This window comes from Brachycentrus maculatus, unplaced genomic scaffold (genome assembly GCF_059751285.1).
Source record: "Brachycentrus maculatus isolate JH-2025_06_01 unplaced genomic scaffold, ASM5975128v1 h1tg000817l, whole genome shotgun sequence".
Taxonomy (NCBI): domain Eukaryota; kingdom Metazoa; phylum Arthropoda; class Insecta; order Trichoptera; family Brachycentridae; genus Brachycentrus; species Brachycentrus maculatus.
Genome location: NW_028281545.1, coordinates 75028 through 92208, shown reverse-complemented (window position 1 = coordinate 92208; position 17181 = coordinate 75028). Strand labels below are relative to the sequence as shown.

Sequence of the window (17181 nt, the reverse complement as noted above, 5' to 3'; positions counted from 1 at the left end):
CGGGAAGGAAGTGTTAAACTGACGGAAAACTTACATAGCGATCGGAATCCAAACCTCTGAGGAAATTGGTGATGATAGCTGTTTTGGAGGTGCCAGTATCACCGGCTAGTAGCAGTGGACGTTTAGCCTGAAATTTTATATTAGATTTGAATGAAGGCAAGTGATGAATGGGAATCGCAATACAAGTGAAAAAAATGGGTGTATCAAAGGGCTGGACTTCACAAAATGTCATCGTTTTGTTATTGTATGTTATTCAACACATATTTTTGTGTATACGTGAGTAAAATGTTCACTTAAACCAGCCTATGATGGTCGTCAGCCCCGTAAATGCCCAGACTTCCATATTCTTCTTCATCTTTGATGAGATGTCGAAAAACATATTTTTGTTTTAAAATTTCATATTGTAATGATAAGTGTGGTGCAATTTGTGATAAGCACAGGTATTTATCTGTCTGGATGGCCAAAATACAAACAAACATTGATTAAGACAGGTATTTAACCATCTGGATAGCCGAAAAATGAACTAGCATTGATAATAACAGGTATTTGACTGTCTGCATATTAATTGGAGCAGATATTTTCCTGTTTGGGTGGCCAAAAGGCTAATTAATATTTATAACGATAGGTACTTATCTGTTTGGGTGGCCGAAAGATGAACTAACATTGATAAGGATAAATATGTATCTCTCACGATAGTCAAAAAGTATACTTATCTTGATTAAGACAGATATTTATTTGTCTGGGTGCCCAAAAAAACCAACATTGATTAGAACAGATATTTATCTCTCAGGATGGTCAAAAGGTAAAGTTATCTTTTGACAGATATTTATTTGTCTGGGTGGCCAAAAGAACCAACGTTGATTAGAACAGATATATATCTCTCAGGATGGTGAAAAGGTAAACTTAACTTGATTAGGACAGATATTTATTTATCTGGGTGGCCAAAAAAACTAACATTGATTAGAACAGGTATATATCTCTCAGGATGGAGAAAAGGTAAGCTTATCTTGATGAGGACGGTTATTTATTTGTCTGGGAGGCCAAAAAAACTAACATTGATTAGAACAGGTATATATCTCTCAGGATGGAGAAAAGGTAAGCTTATCTTGATGAGGACGAATATTTATTTGTCTGGGAGGCCAAAAAAACTAACATTGATTAGAACAGATATATATCTCTCAGCATGGACAAAAGGTAAACTTATCTTGATTAGGATAGATATTTATTTGTCTAGGTGGCCAAAAAAACTTACATTGATTAGAACAGATGTATATCTCTCAGGATGGTCAAAAGGTAAACTTATCTTGACAAGGACAGATATTTATTTGTATGGGTGGCCAAATAAACCAACATTGATTAGAACAGATATATATCTCTCAGGACGGTCAAAAGGTAAACTTTTCTTGATTAGGACAGATATTTATTTGTCTGGGTGGGCCGAACAACGAAGTATGCGTCTCAGTTGATACTCACAGCCTCCATGAGGTTGATGACCCACGTGATGTGCATGGTGTCCACGGTGGGCACGAGGATCTCCGAGAAGTTGCGGGCGCGCTGGTGCACGTAGCCCGGGACCAGCCACTCCCACGCGTCCCAGCACTTGTTCTCCACGTCCAGGCAGTAGTCGTAGAGGGTCGGGTACGAGCGCGGCAGGTGCTCTGCAAGAATTCGAGTCATCAATTCGACCGGAACCTAACCCAACCAACCCGGTACTGATGTTCAATCAGACAATGGCACACATCTCGAAATATTGTTGACTGTGAAGGAACACAGAACTTAATCTTAACCTTTATTTTTTATTGATTTGGCATTAACTTGACTTTGGTGGAATGACATGTTGAGTATTAAAAATTAAACACTTGTATTAGATCATTAATTGAGTTTTATTTCACACAATTATTTTCCAAAACCAGAGATTTTTTCATTTAGGGGTAAAATATGAAAATAATCTGAAGTGTGGTTTAAGTGTTTAAGTACTATCACAGAAGGCAGTATACTACTACTACTACTACCATCACGCCGTTTCCCCGCAGGTGTAGGCAGAGAGGATGGAACGCCACACTCTTCTGTCCTGACATACACTCCTAGCCTCCTTCACATCCATACATCTAGTCATACATGCCCTCCGATTACGCAGACTTTTGACACCGCCAGATTTTAGGTTCTGATTGATCTGATCGTGCCAAGTCTTTTTCGGTCGTCCACGTTCTGTTTTCCCTCTCACATTCGCCACATATATTTTCTTAGTCATTCTCTCGCTATCCATTCGCTCCACATGTCCATACCACCGCAAAGAGCTCTTTCTAATCTTTTCAATTATTCCTCGTTCAGCCTTACATTCCTTTCTTATATCGTCATTTTTAATTCTGTCATACAATGATTTTCCACACATTCGTCTGAGGGAGCGCATTTCAACAGCATTCACTCTGCTTTCATCCTTCCTTTGCCAGTTCCATGTTTCGCTTCCATACATTAGTGTCGGTACTAGCACGCCGTTGTGAACCGCTAGCTTGGCTTCCATGGACTTATTTCTAAAATTACACTTATACTGCCTATTTAGAGGCAGTTTAAGTGTAATTTTAGAAATAAATGCAACCGAGCTTAAGTTATAAGGGCAGGTTTTCAAGTACGCCCATACTTCTTTGAGGAAAGTTTTGTTCGGATGATATCTATATGCAGCCATACTCTTGGATATGTTAAAGATAATAAGAGTGTAATTTTTTTTTAAACTTACTAGTTGTTGCTTTTTTCTCCGGGGTGTCGTCAACCACCATCATGGGACACGTCTTCTTGATGAAATTATCAAAATCACCCTTATTTTCTTCCAAAATGGCCGCGCCCAATGAGTTATACATAGACTGGAAGAATTCTTTATAGTAAATACAAAATATAACTCAATAGCAGGCCTAATTCTATTCAATTGCTTAAAATTTTGGACACACTTAAAATATTGTGAAATATTTACTACTACTACTACTACCATGACACCGTTTCTCTACAGGGATAGGCAGAGAGGATGGAACGCCACACTTCTCCGTCCTGACATACACTCCTCGCTTTGAATGAATGTCCGTATTTTTCCGATCTAAAATTGCTGATTTTTTATTGTGTAGTGACTACCCAACACCGGAACGCGCGTTTTTATTTTAGCACCGGAAGAGAAAGGTTAAAAAGTCATTATTTCATCCGATTTTAAATTTATTCACCCTTGTCTAATTATTCACACAGTGGAAATAAATGTCATAATTCTAGACATGAATCCCGTCTTTAGAAGAAACAGCTTCATTTGGCAATTAAAATGAAATCATTTGGTCATATCGCTCACTCCTTTTAAGAACGTCATAAATCAAAAATTGTCAATTTTCAGTTGTGCATGTTTTCGGAATGCCCAGAAAATGTACTGTATCCCAGCAAAAGCGGCATATTTTTAACTTAATATTTACCCGCTACAGGGCAGAAAGTGTTGATTTTGCATTTTGAAGAAATGGTATTGTATAATTATTTTTTAAAATATACTTGATATTTTTCAAATGGAGAAAAAACCTTCAAGTTTTACCTAAAAAGATCTGTTGCACAGTAAAAAGTTCAATAAGTGGCTAGTAATTTATTTTTAATACACTGTATTATATTTTTTAACATTAAAAACGTTCTCCTGAAAAGTCAAGTTTTTTGATTTATGACGTTCTTGAAAGGAGTGAGCGATATCTAGTTCCGGGAATATATAATAACGGGTAGGTCATACCAAAAGATACTAAAATTTTCAATTATTTGCAAAAAAATGGCGATTTGATTTGGGTCCCAACAACTGCATTGAGATGGTCACTCCATCAAAGCAGTACGGCTGTCCAAATTTAAAACACAGTAAGGGACTTTTTTTTTGTAGTAGGTTTTTTTTGCATTTATGGACTAAGTAGACTCTACTTAGTCCAAAAATGCAAAAAAAAACCTACTACAAAAAAAATGTCCCTTACTGTGTTTTAAATTTGGACAGCCGAGTAGACTTGTATAGACAATATAAATGATTTAAAAATAAATCAATAAATAATGCAAATGAATGCCTCGATATGGACTGTTTGTACCCAGTGAGGTTTTCATACAGTATGTATGTAAAATGTTTTGTAAAATACAGTAAAAAATAAATAAATATATGGAATAAAAGGTACATACGATGATGAACACGCAGTTGATTATATCCTCCTCGTGCCTCTCGTCCGGGCTCTCAATAGGCGGGATGAGTCCATCGATCATATAACATAGCTGAACCACCTAAAAAGACACATCTCTCATTATTTTCCACCAAGAGTGAACGAAACAAAGCGATAAACACAACTAAGTTTGGTGTAAGGTCCCTACAATAAATTCCCTATACCCAAATTAACCAGCTGCCTGACATATATAAAATAAAATTCGGTTACTTATACTTACTTATAACCCTTATCCGCACCCAATGGTGCATAGGGCACTGCATAGAAGTGACGCAGTGTTAACTTGATCATTACTTACACGAAGGCAAGGTGATCGCTCTTGCGCTCAGGAACCAGTCCAGGGTAATATTAAATAAATATTTCAGTGTAAAATCACTAATATTTATTTTCACCCCCCTGGGAATCGAACCCGGGACCTCCAGCACGGTAGCTAAACACGCTGACCATTACACTACGGAAGCGGACAAAAATTCGAAATCGGAAAATTCGGTTAGGGATCCAAAATGAATGAACTGAAAAAATACTCTATAGAAAGATATTTGTGTAAAGGCGTTTGTGCACTACATGGAATTTTACCGTCCGGCACATCAGTTAGCGTGATAAAACGATGATTGCCTTAGATTGGCTTGAGCTTTTGTCCATCATTCTTTGGATCGTTGCTTTAGATCGTGGCGTAAATTCGATCACGCTAAACTGTCGTAGTCGCTTTTATTTTTAAAACCGAACTGCCGGACGGTAAAATTCGTGTAATGCACAAGCTCACTAAGTGACTAGTTATATTTTTTCATTTGTTTCCTTTACATATGCAGATCTGAATGTGAAATATTGGTAAACGGAGAGATTTTGGAACAGGTAGATGATTTCGTGTATTTGGGTAGTATGTTTTCTAGGGATGGAAAGATTGATAAAGACCTAGAAAGGAGAGTGAATGCTGGGAACAAAGTGAATGGTGCACTGAAATCAGTTATAGCAAATAAAAACCTATCAGCGGAAGCTAAACTGGCAGTGCACAACGGAGTCCTGGCTCCAACTCTAATGTATGGAAGTGAAACATGGAGTTGGCAAAAGAAGGATGAAAGTATACTAAATGCAGTCGAAATGCGATCTCTCAGAAGAATGTGCGACAAAACGATGTATGATAGATGTGCGAATAGTGAAATAAGGAAGGAATGCAAAGCTGAGATAAGCATTATCGATAAAATTAAGAAAGGTGTGTTGAGATGGTTTGGACATGTAGAACGAGAAAACAAATTTATGAGGCGAATGTTAGTGGGAAAAGAAGCAGAGGAAGACCGAGAAAAACATGGCACGGTCAGGTATGCCAAATACTTGAAAGTGGTCAGGTTAGGAGTCTAAACAATCGGCGGGTATGTATGAGGAGATGCATGAACGTGGAAGAGGCGAAGAATGTTTGCAAGGACAGAGTGGTGTGGCACTCTATTCTCTCTGCCTACCCCTGCGGAGAAGCGGCGTGATGGTTAGTTAGTTAGTTAGTTGGTTACATAAGCATGCACATGCCTCATAGCATTTTGTTATATGCCTATTTACTGTACCTTTTATAGCTTTATATTTTACATTTTCCCCTGTGTTTTCTTATTTGTTTTTCAGTCTTATTAACCTCCATCTCATGTCCCAAAATAAGTTATGGAAATTACTCAACGGGAGTGTTACATATCGCTCACTCCTTTCAACAACGTCATATAACAAAAAACTTGTTTTTTCAGGAGATCGTTTTTAAAGTTTAAAAATATAATAAGATGTATTAAAAAGAAATATCAAACCGCTTATTGAACTTTTTACTGTGCAACAGATCTTTTTAGGTAAAAACTGAATGTTTTTTCTCCATTTGAAAAATATTTATTAAATTTAAAAAAATTATTAAACAATACCTTTTCTTCAAAATGCAAAAACAACAAATTCTGCCCTATAGCGGGTAAATATTAAGCTAAAAATATACCGCTTTTGCTGGGATAAAGTACAATATCTGGGCATTCCAAAAATATGCACAACTGAAAATGGAAAATTTTTGATACATGACGTTGTTGAAAGGAGTGAGCGATATGTGACTTATGTAAAAAAAAAACTAACTAACTAACCATCACGCCACTTCTCCGCAAGGGTAGGCAGAGAGAATAGAATGCCACACCACTCTGTATTTGCAAAGATTCCTCGCCTCTTCCACGTTCATGCATCTCCTCATACATACCCGCCGATTGTTTCGACTCCTAACCTGACCGCTTTCAAGTATTTGGCATACCTGATCGTGCCAAGTTTTTCTCGGTCTTCCTCTGCTCCTTTTTCCAATTACATTCACCTCATAAATTTGTTTTACCGTTCTTTCCTCACTCATTCGTTCTACATGTCCAAACCATCTCAACACACCTTTCTTAATTTTATCGATAATGCTTGTCTCAGCTTTGCATTCCTTCCTTCGTTGCACATTCTTCTGACTAATGTATGTAAGATATTTAAATAAAAAAAAAATATTTTAAGATCCCAAAGGATATTCAAGTGTCTCACCAGATTGAGGGGCGTCTGGGCGACCACAGTCTTGAGCGGCGCCTGCTGCTGCAGGCCGAACATGCCGTAGATGATGTAGTTGATGGCGCCGGGCACAAACAGGTCGAACAGCTGGTTGAACTGCTCGCGCTCCGCATCGTTGGGCCGCGTCGTGACCCAGCGGTCCCAGTACGGCTGGAAGCCCAGGTTCTTGGGGTCAACAAACACCATGCCTGCCCGGGACACCGTGGCCGGGGAGGCGTAGTTCAAATCCCCCACCTGCCAACAAAAAAATTGTGTTGTTCAATAAAATGAATGAGTAAATACACAATGACTCTTAAAATATCTTCTTCTTTCCATGTTCACTCCCTAGGTGGGAATTCTCGGTTATAATGACGTTATGGTACAACATGGATCTCGGTTATCTTCTTCTTCTTCTTTCCATGTTCGCTCCCTAGGTGGAGCATATGGCCAACACGAGACGTCTCCAAGTCAATCTGTCACACGCCGTCTCCTTGGCTTCCTCCCAGGTCGGTCCGGCGTCTCCAAGTTCCGCTGAGTATAGTCGGTGAATGGTCGTCAGCGGCCTTCCGGGGCGCCGGAATCCTCGAGGTTGTTGATATTCAAGATAAAACACAGTTTTATCTTGAATGTCAACAAATGAAGGAAAGCTCTCCACTTCAGGTACCAGTCCAAGATCTTCTTTTAACACTTATCCACATCGAATGGTGCGTAGGGCACTGAATCATATCGACGCGGTGTTATTTTGATCCTCACTTACATGAAGACAAGGTGATCACTCTTGTGCTTCAAGGACCTGTCCAAGGTAATATCAAATAAATATTATAGTGTAAAATCACTAATATTTATTTTCACCCTGCTCGGGAATCGAGCCCGGGACCACAAGCACGGTAGCTAATTACGCTAAACATTAAACCACGGAGGCGGACAATCAATTTAATAGCTATACATATAGCTATGCTAAGTTTTCTTTTTGAAATAATCCATTAATCAACTGTGTGTGATTTTCATACATATATGAAATATTCCAAGGCACAAATAAGTTCAACTCTTACCACTCTGTAGGCCAGACATTCTGGCCCGTATAATTTTAGTAGGCAGCTCCGTGGGCCACAATGTCTGGCCCGGCGCAGGTATAACTTTAATCACTGATTTCTCTACCACCCAAGTATATTCTACCAAAAAATATTTCAGATAAATACAGTTTATCATAATTAACATGGTCATACAAATTGCCAGACAGACTGTCCCAAAATGAAGGAACCAAAATATTCATTTTAATGGTAGAAAAACGTCGCATTTTCTTGATCAGAGTAGATGATCAGTTATGAGAAAAAATGGTCAGAGTGGAAAGGGTTAAACATATGATGAAATAATAATAATAATAAACCCTTATCCGCACCCCAATGGTGCATAGGGCACTGCGTCATATAAACGCAATGTTATCTTGATCGTTTACACATGAAGGAAAGGTGATCAGCCCTCCGCTTCAGGTACCAGTCCAGGGTAATATTGAATAAATATGACAGTGAAAAAATCACTTATATTTATTTTACCCCCCTTGGGAATCGAACCCGGGACCTCCAGAACGGTAGCCGAGCGTGCTGACCATTACACTACGGAGGCGGACAATATAATGAAATGTATTAGAAATAAATATCAAGCCACTTATTGAACTTGTTACTGTGCAACAGATCTTTTTAGATAAAACCTGAAGGTTTTTTCTCAAGGAAGGAAAAAATGGTCAGAGTGGAAAGGGTTAAGGAAACCTCAAACAGCAGTGCGCAGTAGGACGCGAGCCGGATGCGCTCCCCGTTGGCCAGAGTGAGCAGCTTGTTGTCGTCCATCACCGAGTTCATGTTCTCTATCCAGAGCGCGTCCACGTCCCCGTCGAACAGCGAGTAGCGCCGCTCCTCGCGCTCCAGCGGCTTGTTCATCCTCCGGAAGATGTTAGAGTACAGGCCGTCCGTCCAGTCCCGCGTCACCGGGTCCAGGATGCCGTACAGCTCGATCACGGAGCACGCCTGGGTAGGAATAAAGGAGTAAAACAGGCATGCATAATGTCTCCGTAGTCGATGAATTCTTAAATCAATAATTGCATGAAGGTATAGTTTAGGTGGCCGTTATTACTCGCTAGGAATATGAGTGTAAAACAGAGATGTGTAATATCTCCATGGCCGTTAAATGCAAACATCGATACTTGCATGAAAGTATGCCGTACAGCTCGATTACGGAGCAAGCCTGGGTAGGAATATAGGAGTAAAACAGGGATGCGTAATGTCTTCATGGCCGATAAATGCACACATCGATAATTGCATGAAAGTATGCCGTACAGCTTGATTACGGAGCACGCCTAGGTAGGAATGTGAGCGTTAAACAAGTATGCGTAATGTCTTCGTGGTCGATAAATTCAAACATTGATAATTGCATGAAGGTATTGTGTAGGAGGCCGTTATTACTCACTAGGAATATGAGAGTGTAAAACAGGGATGTGTAATGTCTCCGTGGTCGATAAATTCTTAAATCAATAATCGCATGAAGGTAAAGTCTAGGTGGCCATTATTACTCGCTAGGAATATGAGTGTAAAACAGGGATATGTAATATCTCCATGGCCGTTAAATGTAAACATTGATACTCGCATGAAAGTATGCCATACAGCTTGATTACTGAGCAAGCCTGGGTAGGAATATGAGCGTTAAACAGGTATGCGTTATATCTCCGTAGCCGTTAAATGCGTTCATCGATAATTGCATGAAGGTATTGTGGGTGGACATTATTACTCGCTAAGAATAGGATTGTTAAACAGGGATGCGTAATGTCTCCGTGTCCGTTAAATGCATTCATCGATAATTGCATGAAAGTATGCCGTACAGCTCGATTACAGAGCAAGCCTGGATGGGAATATAAGCGTTAAACAGGTATGCGTTATATCTCCGTAGCCGTTAAATGCGTACATCGATAATTGCAAGAAGGTATTGTGGGTGGACATTATTACTTGCTAAGAATAGGATTGTTAAACAGGGATGCGTAATGTCTCCGTGTCCGTTAAATGCATACATCGATTATAGCATGAAAGAAGTAAAAGGTATTGGAAGGTATTGTGGCAGGCCATTATTACTTGCTAGGAATATGAGTGTTTAACAGGGATGTGTAATGTCTCCGTGGCCGTTACATGCATACAAGGATAATTACATGAAAGTATTGAAAGGTTTTGAAATACTGGAGCTAGTTTGAAAGTTACTTTATGCTGAAGATAAAGCGCTTTTTGCTGGTAATAAAGAAGACTTGCAGCAGCTGGTGACAAAGGTATACGATTCATATAAGAGCTTGTTTAGTGTATGATTTATATTAGAACTAGTTTGGTTTGACAGTTACTTTATGCTGAAGATGCAGCGCTTTTTGCGGGTAATAAAGAAGACTTGCAGCAGCTGGTGACAAAGGGGTATGATTCATATAAGAGCAAATTTGGTTTGACAGTTAATTATGCTGAAGATACAGCGCTTTTTGCTGGTAAAATGAAGACTTGCAGCAATTGGTGACAAAGGTGTGTGATTCATATAAGAGCTAGTTTGGTTTGACAGTTACTTTATGCTTAAGATACAGCGCTTTTTGCTGGTAAAAAGAAGACTTGCAGCAGCTGGTGACAAAGGGGTATGATTCATATAAGAGCTAGTTTGATTTATTATTAGATTAAAACCAATATTTTTAGCTTTTCCACTTTTTATTTTATTTTTATTTTATTTATTTTTTTTATTTTTTTATTTGTGGAATTTGGATTTAAATTTGGATTCAAAGTGGAAAAGCTAAAAATATTGGTTTTAATGTAATAGTAAATTAAAAATGCAATTCCATCACGAAGTGTCAGTGGATAATATAAATCTATTAAAAAGAGCTAGTTTGGTTTGACAGTTACATTATGTTGAAGATACAGCGCTTTTTGCTGATAATAAAGAAGACTTGCAGCAGCTGGTGATAAAGGTGTATGATTCATATAAGAGCTATTTTGGTTTGACAGCTACTTTAAGCTGAAGATACAGCGCTTTTTGCTGGTAATAAAGAAGACTTGCAACAGCTGATGACAAAGGTATACAATTCATATAATAGCTAGTTTGGTGTATGATTTATATTAGAACTTGTTTGGTTTGACAGTTACTTTAAGCTGAAGATACAGCGCTTTTTGCTGGTAATAAAGAAGACTTGCAGCAGCTGGTGACAAAGGGGTATGATTCATATAAGAGCAAATTTGGTTTGACAGTTAATTATGCTGAAGATACAGCGCTTTTTGCTGGTAAAATGAAGACTTGCAGCAATTGGTGACAAAGGTGTGTGATTCATATTAGAACTAGTTTGGTTTGACAGTTACTTTATGCTGAAGATGCAGTGCTTTTTGCGGGTAATAAAGAAGACTTGCAGCAGCTGGTGACAAAGGTGTATGATTCATATAAGAGCAAATTTGGTTTGACAGTTAATTATGCTGAAGATACAGCGCTTTTTGCTGGTAAAATGAAGACTTGCAGCAGCTGGTGACAAAGGGGTATGATTCATATAAGAGCAAATTTGGTTTGACAGTTAATTATGCTGAAGATACAGCGCTTTTTGCTGGTAAAATGAAGACTTGCAGCAATTGGTGACAAAGGTGTGTGATTCATATTAGAACTAGTTTGGTTTGACAGTTACTTTATGCTTAAGATACAGCGCTTTTTGCTGGTAAAAAGAAGACTTGCAGCAGCTGGTGACAAAGGGGTATGATTCATATAAGAGCTAGTTTGATTTATTATTAGATTAAAACCAATATTTTTAGCTTTTCCACTTTTTTATTTTATTTTTATTTTATTATATTTTTTTATTTTTTTATTTGTGGAATTTGGATTTAAATTTGGATTCAAAGTGGAAAAGGTAAAAATATTGGTTTTAATCTAATAATAAATTAAAAATGCAATTCCATCACGAAGTGTCAGTGGATAATATAAATCTATTAAAAAGAGCTAGTTTGGTTTGACAGTTACATTATGTTGAAGATACAGCGCTTTTTGCTGATAATAAAGAAGACTTGCAGCAGCTGGTGATAAAGGTGTATGATTCATATAAGAACTATTTTGGTTTGACAGCTACTTTAAGCTGAAGATACAGCGCTTTTTGCTGGTAATAAAGAAGTCTTGCAGCAGCTGATGACAAAGGTATACAATTCATATAAGAGCTAGTTGGGTGTATGATTTATATTAGAACTTGTTTGGTTTGACAGTTACTTTAAGCTGAAGATACAGCGCTTTTTGCTGGTAATAAAGAAGACTTGCAGCAGCTGGTGACAAAGGTGTATGATTCATATAAGAGCAAATTTGGTTTGACAGTTAATTATGCTGAAGATGCAGCGCTTTTTGCTGGTAAAATGAAGACTTGCAGCAATTGGTGACAAAGGTGTGTGATTCATATAAGAGCTAGTTTGGTTTGACAGTTACTTTATGCTTAAGATACAGCGCTTTTTGCTGGTAAAAAGAAGACTTGCAGCAGCTGGTGACAAAGGGGTATGATTCATATAAGAGCTAGTTTGATTTATTATTAGATTAAAACCAATATTTTTAGCTTTTCCACTTTTTATTTTATTTTTATTTTATTTATTTTTTTTATTTTTTTATTTGTGGAATTTGGATTTAAATTTGGATTCAAAGTGGAAAAGCTAAAAATATTGGTTTTAATGTAATAGTAAATTAAAAATGCAATTCCATCACGAAGTGTCAGTGGATAATATAAATCTATTAAAAAGAGCTAGTTTGGTTTGACAGTTACATTATGTTGAAGATACAGCGCTTTTTGCTGATAATAAAGAAGACTTGCAGCAGCTGGTGATAAAGGTGTATGATTCATATAAGAGCTATTTTGGTTTGACAGCTACTTTAAGCTGAAGATACAGCGCTTTTTGCTGGTAATAAAGAAGACTTGCAACAGCTGATGACAAAGGTATACAATTCATATAATAGCTAGTTTGGTGTATGATTTATATTAGAACTTGTTTGGTTTGACAGTTACTTTAAGCTGAAGATACAGCGCTTTTTGCTGGTAATAAAGAAGACTTGCAGCAGCTGGTGACAAAGGGGTATGATTCATATAAGAGCAAATTTGGTTTGACAGTTAATTATGCTGAAGATACAGCGCTTTTTGCTGGTAAAATGAAGACTTGCAGCAATTGGTGACAAAGGTGTGTGATTCATATTAGAACTAGTTTGGTTTGACAGTTACTTTATGCTGAAGATGCAGTGCTTTTTGCGGGTAATAAAGAAGACTTGCAGCAGCTGGTGACAAAGGTGTATGATTCATATAAGAGCAAATTTGGTTTGACAGTTAATTATGCTGAAGATACAGCGCTTTTTGCTGGTAAAATGAAGACTTGCAGCAGCTGGTGACAAAGGGGTATGATTCATATAAGAGCAAATTTGGTTTGACAGTTAATTATGCTGAAGATACAGCGCTTTTTGCTGGTAAAATGAAGACTTGCAGCAATTGGTGACAAAGGTGTGTGATTCATATTAGAACTAGTTTGGTTTGACAGTTACTTTATGCTTAAGATACAGCGCTTTTTGCTGGTAAAAAGAAGACTTGCAGCAGCTGGTGACAAAGGGGTATGATTCATATAAGAGCTAGTTTGATTTATTATTAGATTAAAACCAATATTTTTAGCTTTTCCACTTTTTTATTTTATTTTTATTTTATTATATTTTTTTATTTTTTTATTTGTGGAATTTGGATTTAAATTTGGATTCAAAGTGGAAAAGGTAAAAATATTGGTTTTAATCTAATAATAAATTAAAAATGCAATTCCATCACGAAGTGTCAGTGGATAATATAAATCTATTAAAAAGAGCTAGTTTGGTTTGACAGTTACATTATGTTGAAGATACAGCGCTTTTTGCTGATAATAAAGAAGACTTGCAGCAGCTGGTGATAAAGGTGTATGATTCATATAAGAACTATTTTGGTTTGACAGCTACTTTAAGCTGAAGATACAGCGCTTTTTGCTGGTAATAAAGAAGTCTTGCAGCAGCTGATGACAAAGGTATACAATTCATATAAGAGCTAGTTGGGTGTATGATTTATATTAGAACTTGTTTGGTTTGACAGTTACTTTAAGCTGAAGATACAGCGCTTTTTGCTGGTAATAAAGAAGACTTGCAGCAGCTGGTGACAAAGGTGTATGATTCATATAAGAGCAAATTTGGTTTGACAGTTAATTATGCTGAAGATGCAGCGCTTTTTGCTGGTAAAATGAAGACTTGCAGCAATTGGTGACAAAGGTGTGTGATTCATATAAGAGCTAGTTTGGTTTGACAGTTACTTTATGCTTAAGATACAGCGCTTTTTGCTGGTAAAAAGAAGACTTGCAGCAGCTGGTGACAAAGGGGTATGATTCATATAAGAGCTAGTTTGATTTATTATTAGATTAAAACCAATATTTTTAGCTTTTCCGATTTTTAATTTTATTTTTATTTTATTTATTTTTTTTATTTTTTTATTTGTGGAATTTGGATTTAAATTTGGATTCAAAGTGGAAAAGCTAAAAATATTGGTTTTAATGTAATAGTAAATTAAAAATGCAATTCCATCACGAAGTGTCAGTGGATAATATAAATCTATTAAAAAGAGCTAGTTTGGTATGACAGTTACATTATGTTGAAGATACAGCGCTTTTTGCTGATAATAAAGAAGACTTGCAGCAGCTGGTGATAAAGGTGTATGATTCATATAAGAGCTATTTTGGTTTGACAGCTACTTTAAGCTGAAGATACAGCGCTTTTTGCTGGTAATAAAGAAGACTTGCAACAGCTGATGACAAAGGTATACAATTCATATAAGAGCTAGTTTGGTGTATGATTTATATTAGAACTTGTTTGGTTTGACAGTTACTTTAAGCTGAAGATACAGCGCTTTTTGCTGGTAATAAAGAAGACTTGCAGCAGCTGGTGACAAAGGGGTATGATTCATATAAGAGCAAATTTGGTTTGACAGTTAATTATGCTGAAGATACAGCGCTTTTTGCTGGTAAAATGAAGACTTGCAGCAATTGGTGACAAAGGTGTGTGATTCATATTAGAACTAGTTTGGTTTGACAGTTACTTTATGCTGAAGATGCAGTGCTTTTTGCGGGTAATAAAGAAGACTTGCAGCAGCTGGTGACAAAGGTGTATGATTCATATAAGAGCAAATTTGGTTTGACAGTTAATTATGCTGAAGATACAGCGCTTTTTGCTGGTAAAATGAAGACTTGCAGCAGCTGGTGACAAAGGTGTATGATTCATATAAGAGCAAATTTGGTTTGACAGTTAATTATGCTGAAGATACAGCGCTTTTTGCTGGTAAAATGAAGACTTGCAGCAATTGGTGACAAAGGTGTGTGATTCATATTAGAACTAGTTTGGTTTGACAGTTACTTTATGCTTAAGATACAGCGCTTTTTGCTGGTAAAAAGAAGACTTGCAGCAGCTGGTGACAAAGGGGTATGATTCATATAAGAGCTAGTTTGATTTATTATTAGATTAAAACCAATATTTTTAGCTTTTCCACTTTTTAATTTTATTTTTATTTTATTTATTTTTTTTATTTTTTTATTTGTGGAATTTGGATTTAAATTTGGATTCAAAGTGGAAAAGCTAAAAATATTGGTTTTAATGTAATAGTAAATTAAAAATGCAATTCCATCACGAAGTGTCAGTGGATAATATAAATCTATTAAAAAGAGCTAGTTTGGTATGACAGTTACATTATGTTGAAGATAAGCGCTTTTTGCTGATAATAAAGAAGACTTGCAGCAGCTGGTGATAAAGGTGTATGATTCATATAAGAGCTATTTTGGTTTGACAGCTACTTTAAGCTGAAGATACAGCGCTTTTTGCTGGTAATAAAGAAGACTTGCAACAGCTGATGACAAAGGTATACAATTCATATAAGAGCTAGTTTGGTGTATGATTTATATTAGAACTTGTTTGGTTTGACAGTTACTTTAAGCTGAAGATACAGCGCTTTTTGCTGGTAATAAAGAAGACTTGCAGCAGCTGGTGACAAAGGGGTATGATTCATATAAGAGCAAATTTGGTTTGACAGTTAATTATGCTGAAGATACAGCGCTTTTTGCTGGTAAAATGAAGACTTGCAGCAATTGGTGACAAAGGTGTGTGATTCATATTAGAACTAGTTTGGTTTGACAGTTACTTTATGCTGAAGATGCAGTGCTTTTTGCGGGTAATAAAGAAGACTTGCAGCAGCTGGTGACAAAGGTGTATGATTCATATAAGAGCAAATTTGGTTTGACAGTTAATTATGCTGAAGATACAGCGCTTTTTGCTGGTAAAATGAAGACTTGCAGCAGCTGGTGACAAAGGTGTATGATTCATATAAGAGCAAATTTGGTTTGACAGTTAATTATGCTGAAGATACAGCGCTTTTTGCTGGTAAAATGAAGACTTGCAGCAATTGGTGACAAAGGTGTGTGATTCATATTAGAACTAGTTTGGTTTGACAGTTACTTTATGCTTAAGATACAGCGCTTTTTGCTGGTAAAAAGAAGACTTGCAGCAGCTGGTGACAAAGGGGTATGATTCATATAAGAGCTAGTTTGATTTATTATTAGATTAAAACCAATATTTTTAGCTTTTCCACTTTTTAATTTTATTTTTATTTTATTTATTTTTTTTATTTTTTTATTTGTGGAATTTGGATTTAAATTTGGATTCAAAGTGGAAAAGCTAAAAATATTGGTTTTAATGTAATAGTAAATTAAAAATGCAATTCCATCACGAAGTGTCAGTGGATAATATAAATCTATTAAAAAGAGCTAGTTTGGTTTGACAGTTACATTATGTTGAAGATACAGCGCTTTTTGCTGATAATAAAGAAGACTTGCAGCAGCTGGTGATAAAGGTGTATGATTCATATAAGAGCTATTTTGGTTTGACAGCTACTTTAAGCTGAAGATACAGCGCTTTTTGCTGGTAATAAAGAAGACTTGCAACAGCTGATGACAAAGGTATACAATTCATATAAGAGCTAGTTTGGTGTATGATTTATATTAGAACTTGTTTGGTTTGACAGTTACTTTAAGCTGAAGATACAGCGCTTTTTGCTGGTAATAAAGAAGACTTGCAGCAGCTGGTGACAAAGGGGTATGATTCATATAAGAGCAAATTTGGTTTGACAGTTAATTATGCTGAAGATACAGCGCTTTTTGCTGGTAAAATGAAGACTTGCAGCAATTGGTGACAAAGGTGTGTGATTCATATTAGAACTAGTTTGGTTTGACAGTTACTTTATGCTAAAGATGCAGTGCTTTTTGCGGGTAATAAAGAAGACTTGCAGCAGCTGGTGACAAAGGTGTATGATTCATATAAGAGCAAATTTGGTTTGACAGTTAATTATGCTGAAGATACAGCGCTTTTTGCTGGTAAAATGAAGACTTGCAGCAGCTGGTGA

The 17181-nt window shown here is 36.7% G+C and overlaps 1 protein-coding gene across 1 annotated transcript in view; it reads right to left on the bottom strand.

The window, feature by feature from the left end:
- Positions 1-17181, bottom strand: part of Dhc98D (Dynein heavy chain at 89D) — a gene marked incomplete at its 5' end in the record, with an annotated part of 155605 nt that overhangs the window by 66775 nt on the left and 71649 nt on the right. The window contains 6 exons of the mRNA XM_088275208.1: positions 35-127; positions 1474-1658; positions 2735-2858; positions 4168-4266; positions 6726-6983; positions 8495-8749. Of these exons, the coding sequence (XP_088131334.1) occupies positions 35-127; positions 1474-1658; positions 2735-2858; positions 4168-4266; positions 6726-6983; positions 8495-8749 (1014 nt within the window). The remainder of the gene's footprint in view (positions 1-34; positions 128-1473; positions 1659-2734; positions 2859-4167; positions 4267-6725; positions 6984-8494; positions 8750-17181) is intronic.